At 36.4% G+C, this 14,708-nt stretch overlaps 2 protein-coding genes across 3 annotated transcripts; one reads left to right on the top strand and one right to left on the bottom strand.

Annotated features, from left to right (window-relative positions):
- Nucleotides 1-305: 305 nt before the first annotated feature.
- LOC113700088 (uncharacterized) lies at nt 306-4,099 on the bottom strand. Of its 2 annotated transcripts, XM_027220538.2 has the most exons (5): nt 3,867-4,099; nt 3,605-3,781; nt 2,683-2,824; nt 1,241-2,580; nt 306-766 (listed from the first exon to the last, which is right to left on the bottom strand). In XM_027220538.2, the coding sequence occupies exons 1-5, from the start codon at nt 3,903-3,905 to the stop codon at nt 734-736; spliced, it is 1,731 nt and encodes a 576-aa protein (XP_027076339.1). In that variant the 5' UTR covers nt 3,906-4,099; the 3' UTR covers nt 306-733. The 2 variants fall into 2 exon arrangements, with proteins under 2 accessions (XP_027076339.1, XP_027076338.1); XM_027220537.2 differs by having other exon boundaries at nt 1,241-2,824; nt 3,867-4,098.
- A 5,897-nt stretch (nt 4,100-9,996) lies between these two features.
- Nucleotides 9,997-12,395, top strand: LOC113699051 (inactive LRR receptor-like serine/threonine-protein kinase BIR2). The gene has a single exon (XM_027219100.2). It carries the CDS (start codon nt 10,245-10,247, stop codon nt 12,051-12,053), a length of 1,809 nt encoding a protein of 602 aa, XP_027074901.1. The 5' UTR covers nt 9,997-10,244; the 3' UTR covers nt 12,054-12,395.
- Nucleotides 12,396-14,708: the final 2,313 nt, after the last annotated feature.

Here is a 14,708-nt window from a genome sequence, read left to right on the forward strand (position 1 = left end):
AGAAAGTGGGAACTTGCTGGAATATCCATTCAGGCCAGAATTACTGCACCTGCCTGACAGTGCATATCACGAACACTTCGCCAATTTCGCTGCATTGCTGGAAATTCAGTTAAAACTAATTAAGACAGCATTATGAAATTTGGTATGACTCGCGCCAGAGGATTAAGAAGCAGGATTAGTTAGCAGGGACTCTGCAGCTGGGCATTGGAAAATAAAAGGTGCACACATCCAAGTATTGTTCGCTTTTCGTGCATGCACACCTCAGCCATCTCTTCCTCACTCTTGACCATCAAAACGAATATTCATGACTAAAGCAGCAAGGCGGTCAATAAAGTAGCCGTTCAGCCTGTTTTAAGAATTATACACTGTTCGAATGGCTACTGCATAGGTACTGCAGGCCAGACTCATTCTAGTGAGAAAACATGATGCCTGATAATAAACCTCAAAACCACTGAGCCGTAGATCCCAATAAAGTAACAAACGGTGCTCTCTTATGCACTACAGCAGAGAAGAAGCCAAAGCTAGGTTTAAATTAATGGCAGCAACTTGCTATAATATCGCAATGGGGGAAACAGACAACGGTTCTCATTTCTCATGCTCTTTGCCACTCCAATGCAGCCCTTGTATTAGTAGTATCAAAGCATCTTGAGACCTCTTGCTTGGTTTCAGTTAAGTGTCGCATCAATTTTCTTACTCAACCTGCTGCACCTGCACTCCATGACAGCAAACCCTACTACCACCACATCTTTCCAGATAAAGAAATAAGCTGCATAAGTAGAGAAAAACAAAAAAGTTACTAAGAATTCATGAACATCCAGAAGGAAAATTTGGCAATTTAAGAGCAGCTAATGATTTAAATTATTTGCTTCCCCCTTACAAAGATATCGCATTCTAGTGCCTAAAAGGCCTTAGTCTAGTGGCTAAGGTTGAATCCTCAGGAATTAAACATTTTGGGTTTAAATTCTCTTCTCCCTCCTTGCTTCTTAAATCCCACCCCTCCCCTTCTAGGGGAAAAAAAATCACTTTATAGTACTTCTCAAGCAACAATGCAGAACTAGAACTGTTAATCCTAAAACTAATATATTGCAACTATTATTGATAACTCTTTCCTTTTTCTTAGATTTATTCAAAATGCTCATTACTTATTCATTCATACAAAATTCCGCATGTTTGGTTCAGGCATCCTTGTATACGATTCCAGCTATAACTTAAAAACCACATCAACGAAATTAAATCCAACCTGACGAGCAACCTTTACCAGTCCTCTGCCGTCACTGGTTGGTTCATTTTCTAAAGTACTACTATCTGCCACAAGCTCAATATCTTTTTGCTCTCTGGACCTTCTCTTCATAGAGCTATCCCTTAAGCTGCAGCTCTCAGCATGGTTGACCAAGGACCCATTCTTGCGCTTCCTGCTGAATGTGTATAAAAGGGGGTTGCTGCTGTCAGGCGAACTGAGGAAGTTTTTGGTCAACTCAGATGCTTTGGCATTTCTCTTCTCAGAGGGAACAGAGTTCTCATTCTCCAACTCCATTTCTGGAACAACCCCAGTATGTTTCACCAACATTGGCTGATGTATCAACTTGGTCTCACTTTCCGCATCCCCATCAAAGCAAGAAGCTCCACCAGTTTTCGTGCTACTAACAGTTGCAAAGGCTGCTTTACCCTTAGCATCTTCAAGCTCACCTTCATGTTTGACTTCTAAAAGATACTCACCAGATTGTGCACCACGTTTATCCTTCTGACAACATTCTTCAAATTGACAAGGATGAGTTCTAACTGGTCTATATGAGGTAGCAAAATCATCCCAATACTTGACTTTCCTTTTCCTAACACTTCTGCGGACAAGTCGGTATTTTCCAAGTGGTGCTTTTTCTTCCAATTCAGAACCATTTTCAGCTTCAGTAATATTTTGATTTTTGGAGGAAGTACGCTCGCTTTTATCCACATCCTTGCCAGAAATTGTGTAACTTTTGCACCGAGCAATCACTGAAGACATTCGTTGGGGCTTCACACATGGATTAGAAATGTATCTGCATCTGGAGGCTTTGGTTCTGCCATATATAGTTTTCCTTCGACACAAATTTTGGATCTTCACAGGGCGATGCTTTGTGCCAATTTCTTCAAGGCATGGAGCTGCTTTGACAGTATTGGTTTTCCTTCTGCCACATAGAGTTCTCCTTCTGCGCAATTTTTGGACATTCACAGGTTGAACCTTTGTAGCATTGTCTTCGAGGAATGGAGCTTCTTTCATGATATTCTCAATTCCACTCAATTTTTCAGTTATGGAAGGCAAACTACGATTTCCTCCATTCCGTTGAATGATTGATATGCTTTTAGCCAGAGAATGTGAATCTTCTACCTGGCTCATTTTCTCATCCACCAACCCCTTTTCAATTGCATGGATTTTCTGAGTCCATGTATTCCTGTGCGATTCAGGCTCTTTTTTTTCTAAGACAATATAGGCAAAAACAGGATTGTCCACGAGGCCATTATCAAATTGAGAACTTGATAACGCAGTTCCTATAAATGGACTTGGACATTGATGAACACTCGTGCTTGGGTCCCAACTTGAAGCCTCTACATCAGAAGTTACAGATTTGGACTCAAACTCTGAGAAGGATATTTGACAACTAGACATGTCAACCATTTCATTTGGTCTCAAAGATTGCACGGGCTTACTTTTTGCATTATCTAACTGTTCGTGAACCTTGTCTAGTTTTGCTCGAAGGTCGAGTATCAGCCCTTCCGCTTCATCAAGCTGTAACTCAAGCTCCTGAATCCTCCTTTGCTGATTCGAGGATGCAACCTCTGCTTCTGCATTCTGCCAAAAACAGAAAGAATGAATGCAAGCTGATTGCCACAGAGAAAGACAACGATAGCAGCCAATTTGGCACAGATGCAAGGAGTAGTGGTTAGTATTCAAAGACAGTTGACATGAAGAAAGAACAGTTGTAGAGCAGCACTATAGGTGTCAACACAAAAAATCGGTGCTAACTTCTCTGTTTAGCCTAGCCTGATGGCACTAGCAGCACAAAATGCGTGTGCTATTTTTTTTAAAAAAAATTCATTTGCTTAATAACGTTATTAAAGGATCCTCCTGCTTAACGAACCTCTTTTTATTTCTGTTGGTAAAGTCAATCCTAAAAGAAAAAAAAATTAAAAACAGGAAATATGATGGTGCATAGCATGCCATAAATTTCAAAAATCCTTGCTATCTACTACCATGATAGCGTAACAAGCTGGACACAAGAGATGTGAGGAGGACATTTTCCTTTATTCTCTTAACTGGCAACAACTCACGATAGTAAGAATTTAACAAATTTTCCGGTTTAAATAGCACACGATGATATTGGAGGAAAGGCCAATGAGTCGCTCTCTTTCTATTGAGATTCAGAAAAGGAGAAAAAGAACCAGTTGTACAAATTACCAAATACTGATCTTTATACAAGAAAAAATGAACGACCAACAACATTTGAAACAAAACTCCGACGCGCTCGGAATAGTCGGAATGCCACATCAATAAAGAAGGGGAAAAAAAAATCGATGATAGGACTGGGATTCAAATATTTGGAATGAAGAAGTTTTTGAAAACAAAGGGAACCTTGTCTTCGAGCATCTGCTTGAAGCGAAGAAGCATCCGAAGTGCCTCCTCTTTTGTGCGATTCAGATCGTGCTCAAACATTTTAGCCTTCCGCTGCGCCGCCATTACTCTAGCTGCTGCCTCCTTCGCCGTATTCAGTATCATCTCCGCGTAAGCCTTCTTCAACGCCACCATTTTCTACATTAAATTTGTAATCCATAACATAACACGGATAAAAAACGGCGACAGAAAAAGGAAATTTGATCACGCGAAATTATGCTACCTCATTTTCTTCCATGGCGATTGGAATAGTCCCAGCCATCGGCCGTTGAGAATTTCTCTTTTTTCTTTTTTCCGTTGGTTATTGGTCTTTTTTCTTTTATTTTCACCCTCCTCTCCTGTTGGGGTGTTTACTTACAGTCTCGCTCCCGTCCGTCTGTTCCGAAATAAGTCATTGGACTGGATTGCCCCTGTGTGGTTTTACAATGCCGGATTAGTCGGGTAGAGGAAAACGACACTGATGCAGATGGAATGTTGTCGTTTTGGCCTTCTGATACTAATATGTCTTGGAAATTATTGATGGCCGGCGCCAGAAAATGGGGAAAAAAAATATTTGGAGAACGGAAAAGTGGGTTAGAAAGCGCGGTTGAACCAATGACTTCGAAGTTTTTAAAATTTGAAATCACAAATTTCACCATGAGACGTGGCAGACGGCTAAATGGCCAATGAGCTTAAGCCTGAAGCAGTGATACTCATTGTGGCCCGGCCCGGGCTTCGTGAATTGGACAGGAGCACATGAACTTCGGGCCCCAAGGCGGCCGACTCCGTTGTGTGAGTTGGCCACCGGATGCAGGTTAGGGGCCTCAGGACAGCGTGGTGGTGCGCCAGCTGAATTGGAGGTGGGGTTTACTTCCATAGCCCCATTCTTGAGTCTCCCTTCGATATTCGTTAGCGTTCGAATAGTAGGGTAGTGAGTGATATAGACATGGTATACATATCTTGCTAATTAGGCAAAAAAAACTATCTTGACAGAATTTAGCAGAACAATTGATCTAATACAAGATACATAAGCAGACTTGATCTACAAGCGATTAGGAGTACAATTTGATTATTAAAAAAATAACTAAGACGATTATACCCTTAAAAAAAATATGATCATTTAACACCTAAAGTAAGTGTTATTTCATTCCCATGAAAACTTAAAATTCTGAATTAATTACAGTTACAAATGTCCTTAAAAGATAGAATCAATTTACAATACCTACTTTTCGTAAAATTGTTTGGATAGTAAACTATTTGTTAAATTTTATTTGTTTGCATCGTTAACATATTTTTTAATCATCTTTTTATCTCATATATATTATACTTTAAAAATACAATAATATTTTTTTTCCAAAAAACTATCCCAAATAATCTACCATCCAAACATGCCATTAATACGATCTTTAAAATACAATAATATTTTTTTTTCCAAAAAACTATCCCAGATAATCTACCATCCAAACATGCTATTAATACGATCTTTCAAAAAGCTACAAGCTAAAACAAAGGGATGACCACTCTTTAAAACAACATGGACTGGGTTCTTCTGTACTCTAATATGTGCCATAATATTACAAAGATTTAAAAAAAAAAAAAAAAGAGTTCGCTGCAATTTTTTCCCACAAAAGGCAACTTTTATTTGGTTAACGTGTGGCAATTCAAGGGTCCAGTAATAGGAGGGAGGGATGAATTGTATAGTTCGGGAAAATTGTGAGTATAAGTGATAGATTTCAAAATTAATTCAATTTACACTTAATTAAAAAAAAGGGTTGAGTAGTAATTTAAAATTCTCACAATAATGCATGCTTTTGTTATTGTGCATGCAAAACAACAATAAAATGGGATCATCAATAGGAAAATGTTATTTATACTTCTTTTTTTATTAATCACACTCTAATTATCATTTTAATTATATAATTTTCATTTATGAGATTATATGAAAGAACAAGTGGTGGAAGTGCAAATAACAAAAAAATGAAATACAAATAATATTCCCCTTACCAATATATATATATATATATATATATATATATATATATTTATTTATTTATTTATCATAATCAAGGACTTGCAAGCGATTGATTATATTTTTGGCAAACAAAGATTCATTCATAAAAGCAACTATTTACAGACTCAAAGAGTTGACCATCAAAGTTCAAACAATAGCCCATCACAAAACCAACATCTTAGTAATTAATAAAAAGAAAGAAAAGGGAAAAAAAATGATAGTGCATTATTATTATTATTATTATTATTATAAAGGGAGTAACGTATAGCTACAATACAAATGAAAACGGACAAAGCCCTATCTTCACTTTTGCTAGCAGATGCCCTGGGAGCCTGAGGAAGTACGTGAAGCGAACATGTTCCTCGTCCTGTGCTTATCAGGTCATCCATCGATGTCGCAGATAATTGTTGATATCGAAAAATACCGCAACACGTTTGCAATAAAGAGTAAAACCAACTACTATAAAATAATTTGGCCACAAAAAGAGTTTTAAAACTTTATTTAGATGTAAGTTAAAGGATCGAATTCATTAATTTGCATTCTAAAAACTCAAAGGTTTTCTAAAATATTTCACTAACAAGTGCGTAGGCACTCATCTGGATCAGTAGTGGTTCAATTCCTCTAGATTCTCCTCGGTTTCATTAAATTACCCTTCTCTCCATAGTATATAGAGTAGGTGTAAATCCATCGCGTCTGAAAAAGAAAATTGCAATAAAGAGTAAGGTTGTGTTTGGATTGCATTTTCCGTCATTTTTCATGGAAAAATTACTGTAACGATTTGATATATGTGAGGGAAAAAGGTGATAGGGAAATGTGATCACGGAAAACGACAATATTTTTCGACGGAAAGGAGCAATCCAAACAAGGCCTAAATTTGCTTTCGTTTTTATTTGTCAATAAAAAGGTGCATTCACATTTACTTAACGTTATCGTAAAACATAATGGTCCAGGTTTAGCCGTTCTTTTTTTTTTTTAACCTTAGATAGGTTCCGTCTGATAAAACTGAATATCAATTCTAAAGTCCGAATTCTGAATTTTGAATATTGAAACAATTAATTTGCTGAATTTTAAGTACTGAAAAAAATATATGAATGTCTGAATTTTAATGCTAAACCTATTTATATTGTTTGATAAATATTTATAACTGAATACTTAATAAGTTTAATTTGATAATTTTGCCCTTATATCCTTTCATTCAAAAAAGAAATAGAATCTATGATTTAATTAGTTTAAAATTATTAGGTATGAAAATGACAATATTTATTTTTACCCTAAAAATAAATATGAGGAGGTTTCGTGTCAATTTCCTTAATCACAGGGAGGTTTTATGTATTTTACCCTAAAAAAATGATAATAACAACACCAATTCAACCAAAATTTTTTAAAAAAGTAATATTATAGTTTAAGAGAAAGATATAAAACATTCAACCCTAAAATACTACTTAATTTGTATATATCTGGCCCAAATTTGACATTAAAATTGAATAAGAGTGTAAAACCCAAACACTAAAGATAACTTTTGGTATCATTAATTATTTTATGTATTCTTGTTGATGTCTTCATATGTAAATATGTATTTACTATGTTTTAATATGTTAATATATATATATATATATATTGATTATAGTACTTGAGGATATTATAGATATTATTAGTTTTTCATTTCCACTTTTAGATACTAACAATTGCAACCATTGTAATTAATTTTCAATTTTATATTTTTATTATGATAAGTAAACTAAAATATATTGGGTTATAGGGATATGAATTTAGAGGTTAGGTATAGAGGAAGGAGGGAGGGAAGAAAATGGTGAGGTGTTAAAAAGTAGCAGGAAAGGTTTAAGAAGAAATATGAGTTACAAGGATGGGTGGAGAAAATAAAGAAGAAGAAAGAAAATTACAGGGATACGACAAAAATGATAAAAAAAAAAATAATAATAGAAAGGATAGTATCATGATAAAAGGTATGAAAGTCGTAGGAGGCATTTGATGACTAGCTGGTGTATAAGAGAAGAGGAAAATGATGGTAATTTTTAATAATTTTGAAAACTCTAAAACACATATTACGGAGAAATTTTTTAAAAAATATATACGTTAAAATTTATGAAAAATACTAATGTAGATGCAATCAACAATTTTAGGGGCACAAGATAGGAGAAAGATTTTTTTTTTCTAAAAATGGAAGAAAATAAATTGGTTGTAATTTATTTTTTTATATTATAAGTTTTGATATATGGATATAACATAATATATTTTGTCGGATATTAATAAATTGATTTTTTTTAGAAAACTCTTTTCACGTTACTATCCAACATAACCCTCTCCTTAAATGCGTTAACAATTCTTTTATCATGTAAATCATTATAGATTAATTTTTTTAAAATAATAAGCATACACTTTTTTAAAATTTTTAGTCTATATATATTTATTATTTTGTACCACAATATATAAATATATAAAATGTTATTTTGATTTAAAATATAACCCGTGCATAACACAGGTTGAAAAATACTAATTTGAAAAAAACTGGGGCTGCTGCCCAGCCCCTACGTCCGTTGTTGGATAGGACACGGACTTTTAGTTCATTGTTGATGTGGAATTGAGTCAACCTTCAAAATCTTCGACACTTCATCCAATGCCGGCTTTAAGAGCCGTCAAGGCACTAAGTACTCTTATGACCTTTTCCATTTACAATCCATTCCACGCATAGCATTCAACTTATACGTTTTCATATTCTTTTTTTTTTATTAATTAATCTTTGTTTTTGGTATTTCTTTTATTATCACTATTTTGATTTAATTTGGTGAAGGCAACTAAACTAAAAAGAAAATACAGCCTTTTCCCCAACTTCGTTTGAATTGCTATTGTCTCGAATTTTTGGAGAAAAATATGTTATAAGGATTTAATGTATGTGAAGTATAAAAATAATTAAAAATATGTTCATAAAAAATATAAATATTTTAAAAAAAAAAAGACAATCGAAACATGCTGCTTTAACCATTCCAGATCAACGGTTGAAATTTTATCCGTCCCATACGTCTGTCCTGCGCATTACACATTCCCCACGTCGGACCGGAATTTAATTACATATTAAGCCTATGAAAAAGACCGGACACATGACATGATGACACAGGAAAACCAGCAAAAGGAGACGCAACGGGCATTTAGGATTTAACAATAAAATAAATTAGTTTGGTATGCAGTGATTCATACCAAGCGTAAGAGTAGGTCCTGATTCAGAAAGAACATACTATTGCTTTGTACATGCCGCTAAAATCCCCATCACTTAATACGTCTACAACAAAAAGTTCCTATAATTGATCAGAAAACACTAGAGAATTTAAATCAACAAATCCGAGGTTAACTATTAAGCAAGGTGGAGCTTCAAAATAATATAAATTTTGGATTTTGATCCCCTCGACTCCTTTTCGTTTTTTAAGTTCCACCATTCCCTTGCTAGAAGTAAAAAAAAAATTGCAAGCAGTATAGAGTTTGTTTAAATAGTTTATTATTTACACAAATTTATTCCTTTGCATGATAAATATAATTTTTAATCATTTTCTAATAAATATCTCATCCAAAAAGTACTATATAATATTTTTTAAAAATTATTTCAAATAATCTCCTATGCAAACACACTTAAATATGACTCCGTTTGGATTGGTCTATTTTTAAAAAACAAGTTTTTCAAATACAATATTACAGTAATATATATACAAAAACGACTCTAAAAACATTTTATCCATACAATATATCAAAACAACTCACAAATATAAGCAAAAAAAAAAATTTCTACAACATTTTTTACCTATCACCACTACTCAACACCACTGCCACCATCCTCACCTCACCGTCACCACCTCCTTCCTTTCGATCTGGTTGTGATATAGTCATAGTCAGATGGCAATCAAAAGGTTCGGACCATTTTGGTCGCGATTTAGCCACGACCAGGTTGATGGGGCCGGGGGGGGGGAAGGGAAAGAATGGGGTGGAAGGGAAGGAAAGGAGAGGAGGATAAGGGAAGGGGTGACGATAGTAAGAGTGGTTTTGGGTGGTAATATAATTTTTAAAAAATATTTTAATTTTAAAAAGTAATTTAAAATATATTCTAAAAATTCCTTCAAAAAATCTATAATAAAATTTTTTTTTATACACTATTACAATCAAATATTTTAAAAACACCGTAAAAACACAGGTAATAGTAATCCAAGGACCCCTAATTCATGATCCGATGTTTCGTGTTCGTCTAATGGTCAGGTGGACCACCAAGAGTAGTACCAGTCAACCCTTCCAATACCCAACCATCTCCGGTCAAAACATACACCGTAATTATCATCTGGACTTCATATTTTATTATTCCATTATCAAACAAAATTCTCAGAAGTTAACATCTGCCCCACACCCCACCGTGGGTCACCTTTTTCACTCAGCATATGAATACATTACCGAATGATGCAAGGACTTTCTCCTCTTCATTTTACTAGCTCCGCTTTATAGTGTAGCATTATTTTTCTTCAGTCCAATTTCCAAGTCAATGCCTCCCAACCCACTTCCCCTTTGAACCTTCAAAACCCTAATCTCATCTTCTTCGATTTCTGCCCCCACATCCCAATGGCCGAGTCTTCTCCCAAGCTAATCAGCTTAATTTTGCTGATATATTTAGTAACCATTTCCAATCTGGGCAAATTTGTTATTGCTGAAGATGATGTCAAGTGTTTACGTGGCGTGAAGAGCTCGTTGAGAGATCCGGATGGGAGGTTCAGCTTATGGAACTTCTCCAACTCATCTGTGGGCTTTATCTGCGATTTCGTTGGCGTTTCCTGCTGGAACCCCAACGAAAATCGCCTCATCGGCCTCTTGCTTCGTGACATGAACCTCTCCGGTGGAGTTCCGGATGCTTTGCAGTATTGTCACAGCTTGCAAACTCTCGATCTCTCCGGTAATGACCTTTCCGGTCCTATACCGCCCCAAATTTGTGATTGGTTGCCTTATTTAGTTACTGTAGACTTATCTGGCAATGCTTTGACCGGTACGATTCCGGAGGATCTTGTTAAATGCTCTTATTTGAATAGTTTGGTGCTCGATGATAATAAGTTGTCCGGAAACATTCCGTATCAGTTTTCCACTTTGGGTAGGCTCAAGAAATTTTCTGTTGCCAATAATGGTTTGTCCGGTAGGGTTCCCTCTTTTGCTGGTGTGGAGCTTAATTTTGATGGAAACAGCGGTCTTTGCGGTGGGCCCTTAAGGAAATGTGGCGGGTTGAGTAAGAAAAATTTGGCAATTATTATTGCGGCTGGTGTGTTTGGAGCTGCTGCATCTATGTTGTTGGGTTTTGGGGCATGGTGGTGGTATTTCACAAAGTCTGGTCCGAGGAGAAGGAAGGGAGGATATGGAATTGGAAGGGATGACTCCGATAGTTGGGCTGAGAGGTTGAGGGCTCATAAGCTAACTCAAGTTATGTTGTTCCAAAAACCGCTTGTGAAGGTTAAGCTGGCAGATTTGTTTGTTGCTACGAATAATTTCAGTGCGGAAAATGTCATTTACTCGACTAGGACCGGAACAACTTATAAGGCTGTTTTAAGGGATGGGTCTGCACTTGCCATCAAGAGGCTTAGTACGTGTAAGATGGGTGAGAAGCAGTTCCGGATGGAGATGAATAGGTTAGGCCAGCTCAGGCATCCAAATTTGGTCCCACTCTTGGGGTTCTGTGTGGTAGAGGAGGAGAAGCTTTTAGTCTATAAGCATTTGTCAAATGGGACTTTGTATTCATTATTGAGTGGAAACGCAACTATTTTGGATTGGCCGACTAGGTTCAGGATTGGTTTAGGTGCTGCAAGGGGGATTGCCTGGCTTCACCATGGTTGCCACCCCCCAATAATGCATCAAAACATTAGCTCCAATGTTATTCTACTTGACGAGGATTTTGATGCTAGGATAATGGATTTTGGCTTGGCGAGGCTCATGACTTCATCAGATTCAAATGAAAGTAGTTTTGTCAATGGAGATCTAGGTGAATTTGGGTATGTAGCACCAGAGTACTCCAGCACATTGGTTGCGTCTCTGAAAGGGGATGCTTATAGTTTTGGAGTGGTACTTATGGAATTGGCAACTGGGCAGAAACCTCTTGAAGTTGGTTGTGCCGAGGAAGGATTCAAGGGGAACTTGGTGGACTGGGTTAATCAACTCTCCAGTTCAGGGCGGATTAAAGATGCAATTGATGGAGCTTTATGTGGGAAAGGCCATGATGAAGAAATTGTGCAGTTTTTGAGAATTGCATGCAATTGTGTGGTTTCTCGGCCAAAGGACAGGTGCTCGATGTACCAGGTTTATGAATCATTGAAGAGCATGGCTGAGAAACAAGGATTTTCAGAACAATATGATGAATTTCCTCTACTTTTTGGAAAAAATGATGCTGATTAGTTCCATTTTTACTGTCAAAAGAAAGTCTTAGAAGCAAAGGAAGATTGGCACTTGCATTGCAAAAACTAATTTTTGCATTCAAGGGTAAATTCACCTGTGCTTGCAACACAAATTGAGTGGTATCCATTTTTATTGGCTTCCAGATTATGTTCCCTGTTGTCAAATATAGCTGTATAATAGGATAAACTGCTTAAACTGTACCACAAGATCCTCTTCGTCCAAAAATCTGTTGTATGGGAAACTACTGGTTCTTGATGATTGTAATATGCTCATTTACCTATAGCCCTGAACTTTACATTGTAGATTACTAATGAAACTTGGACATAGTTGCATGACTGTCAACTGAATTCCCAGCTTTTAAGTTTTCAAGTAATATTGACTCTTTAGGACATGGTGAAGCGTCCTTTCTTGCTCCAGGCACAAACGGGGTACTGCCAATTGGTAGTTCTCTTAATCTGGCAGCTACTAGTTCATGCTGTTTAGATGGTTCACTGCCATTTTAGTGTGTGTACTCCGGCAGGAGTTGGCTTGCAGTTGCTTGATTAATTTTGTTGCTTGTTATGGTTTGCTTTCTTAATTCTTCTGCAACTTTTAATCTGAAATATCCTTATGCTCAATTTGCTGCAAAAATAGCATGATGGTTGGAGTTCAATCTGGGAAATTGTGCTTGGAATATATTGTTTGATGATGGTGACCGTGATTGTTTTTTTTTTGGTTGATAAGTGCTCATAAGATATAACCCTTGTGCTTATGATAGGAATAAGAAACACTAAGAGTTCAATGCAATATGTTTTGATGCCTATCAACTTAAATCACATGACTGTTGTTCTTCCGGCTGCGGAAAATTATCTGTGCTGCAGAAATATGATCAATCTTTAGTATGATTGGCCTATTTTAAGCTCTGTATCATGCTGCGTTCATGTTGTGCAGTAATTGTATAAGATTTTCAGGCCTGTGTTGCTGTACTTGATTTCATACAGCCTTGGTAATTCTCTCGTTCATTAGATTTGTGAATGTGGATGTATGTCCTTCTGTGGTATTTATAATCTTTGTTTGTAGCAATAGTATTATCCTCCTATGCTGGGTTGTAGCTTTTACTCTTTTGCCTGTTTGAGTTTTTTGTACATTATATTCATGGGTTTAGGTAATGAGAGGTTGAAAGACTGTTAAATCTGGTATGTTGCTTAGTTCCGATCATGTACCTGTTAAATCTGACGTATAAACTGCGAAGAGACCACAACTTTTGTAAGTTTGCCAGTTCATCGTTCTGATTTAGTTTCATGGCAGATTTCCAGTTCTCTTAGTTTCCTTATCCTTTTCTATCTGCGAGGTGGGAATTGCCCTACCACTAGGCAGGCAAAAGGACTACCCTGGATTTTTGGATTCATTTCCATTAGTAACTCAGACTCTAGCCGGCTGTCAAGATACAAAAATGTCAACTATGTTAACATGTTCTGCAACTTTTCTTGATGTTTGCACATCCCAAATGCAGGGCCTTGAAAAGTTTTTGGGTAGCGGGCAAAATGGATACTATGATAGTAGAGCCTTCTGACCTTGATAGTGAGCACAGAAATTTTAGTAGAGCCTTGTAGCCTTGATGGTGAACACAGAAAATTTCTAGCAAAGCATGATGGTCAAAATTCATGAATTCGATTCATTTATTTAATTATGGAGGGTATTGGTTCAATCAAGGATCGATGTTCTAACTTTTCCCAGGCAGTATGTCAAAGATTCGGTAGCGGCCATGGCGAGTAATATTGCCAACTGAAACGAAATTTTATTTAATTTAAAAAATGCTTGTTTGATAGTTCAAAAAACTCGCTTCAATGCTGGTAATAGCAAGGCCGGGAAACCAATGGCGGGGGCAGCACAGCTAAAAGCGCCATTTCTGCACCAGTGTAGTTATAAAAGTATTGGGACATTCGATGATTGCGGGAGGCCAGCCAGCCTTAGAGCCCTAAAGACGTAGGAAAACAGTTACTAGTATTACATCAAAAGCAGGATTGCGGTTACTTTTTGGCAGCATCGGCGTGTCTCTTTCTGCAATTGTTCGTGGCAATGAGCCCACGAGGAAAGTGGCCCTTTGCCCTTTGCCTTTGGGGGCCTTTACCATCTTTCTGGTATGTACTCGAGAGCATGCTTTGCTTGTGTGTGTTCCGGTTTTGCACTACATCTTAGCCGAGTTGGTGGAGATATCAGCGAGCGTCTCCAAAAACTTTGCTCAAAAAGGAGGCATCACAATTCACAACGAATCACAAATCATAAAAAAAAAAAATAATTAATCTTTTCTATACAGATAGTGCATACATTGTCAGCGTATTCTAAATTTAAATTTTGAACACGTCAGAAATCTAACGGTGATAGTGTATATACTACTGTCAGTGCACGTAAGATTTACTAAAAAAAAAAAAAAGTTAAAGACTTGATACCAAAATTTTTCCAGCGTTAAGTTTCTGTTTAAAGAATTCATTGGACCACTTGATCTGGTAAAATTGGAAATTCAGTAATATTTGGTGTGGATGGTTTACTTTGGGTTTATTTAGTGTCTGCTTCGAGACTGAGAATAATCATTTATATATATATATATATATATATATATATATATATATATATATATTCAATTTGCAAGTTAATTAACTACTGGTGGCCTTTGAT

The sequence above is a fragment of the Coffea arabica genome, chromosome 7c (assembly GCF_036785885.1).
Source record: "Coffea arabica cultivar ET-39 chromosome 7c, Coffea Arabica ET-39 HiFi, whole genome shotgun sequence".
Classification (NCBI taxonomy): domain Eukaryota; kingdom Viridiplantae; phylum Streptophyta; class Magnoliopsida; order Gentianales; family Rubiaceae; genus Coffea; species Coffea arabica.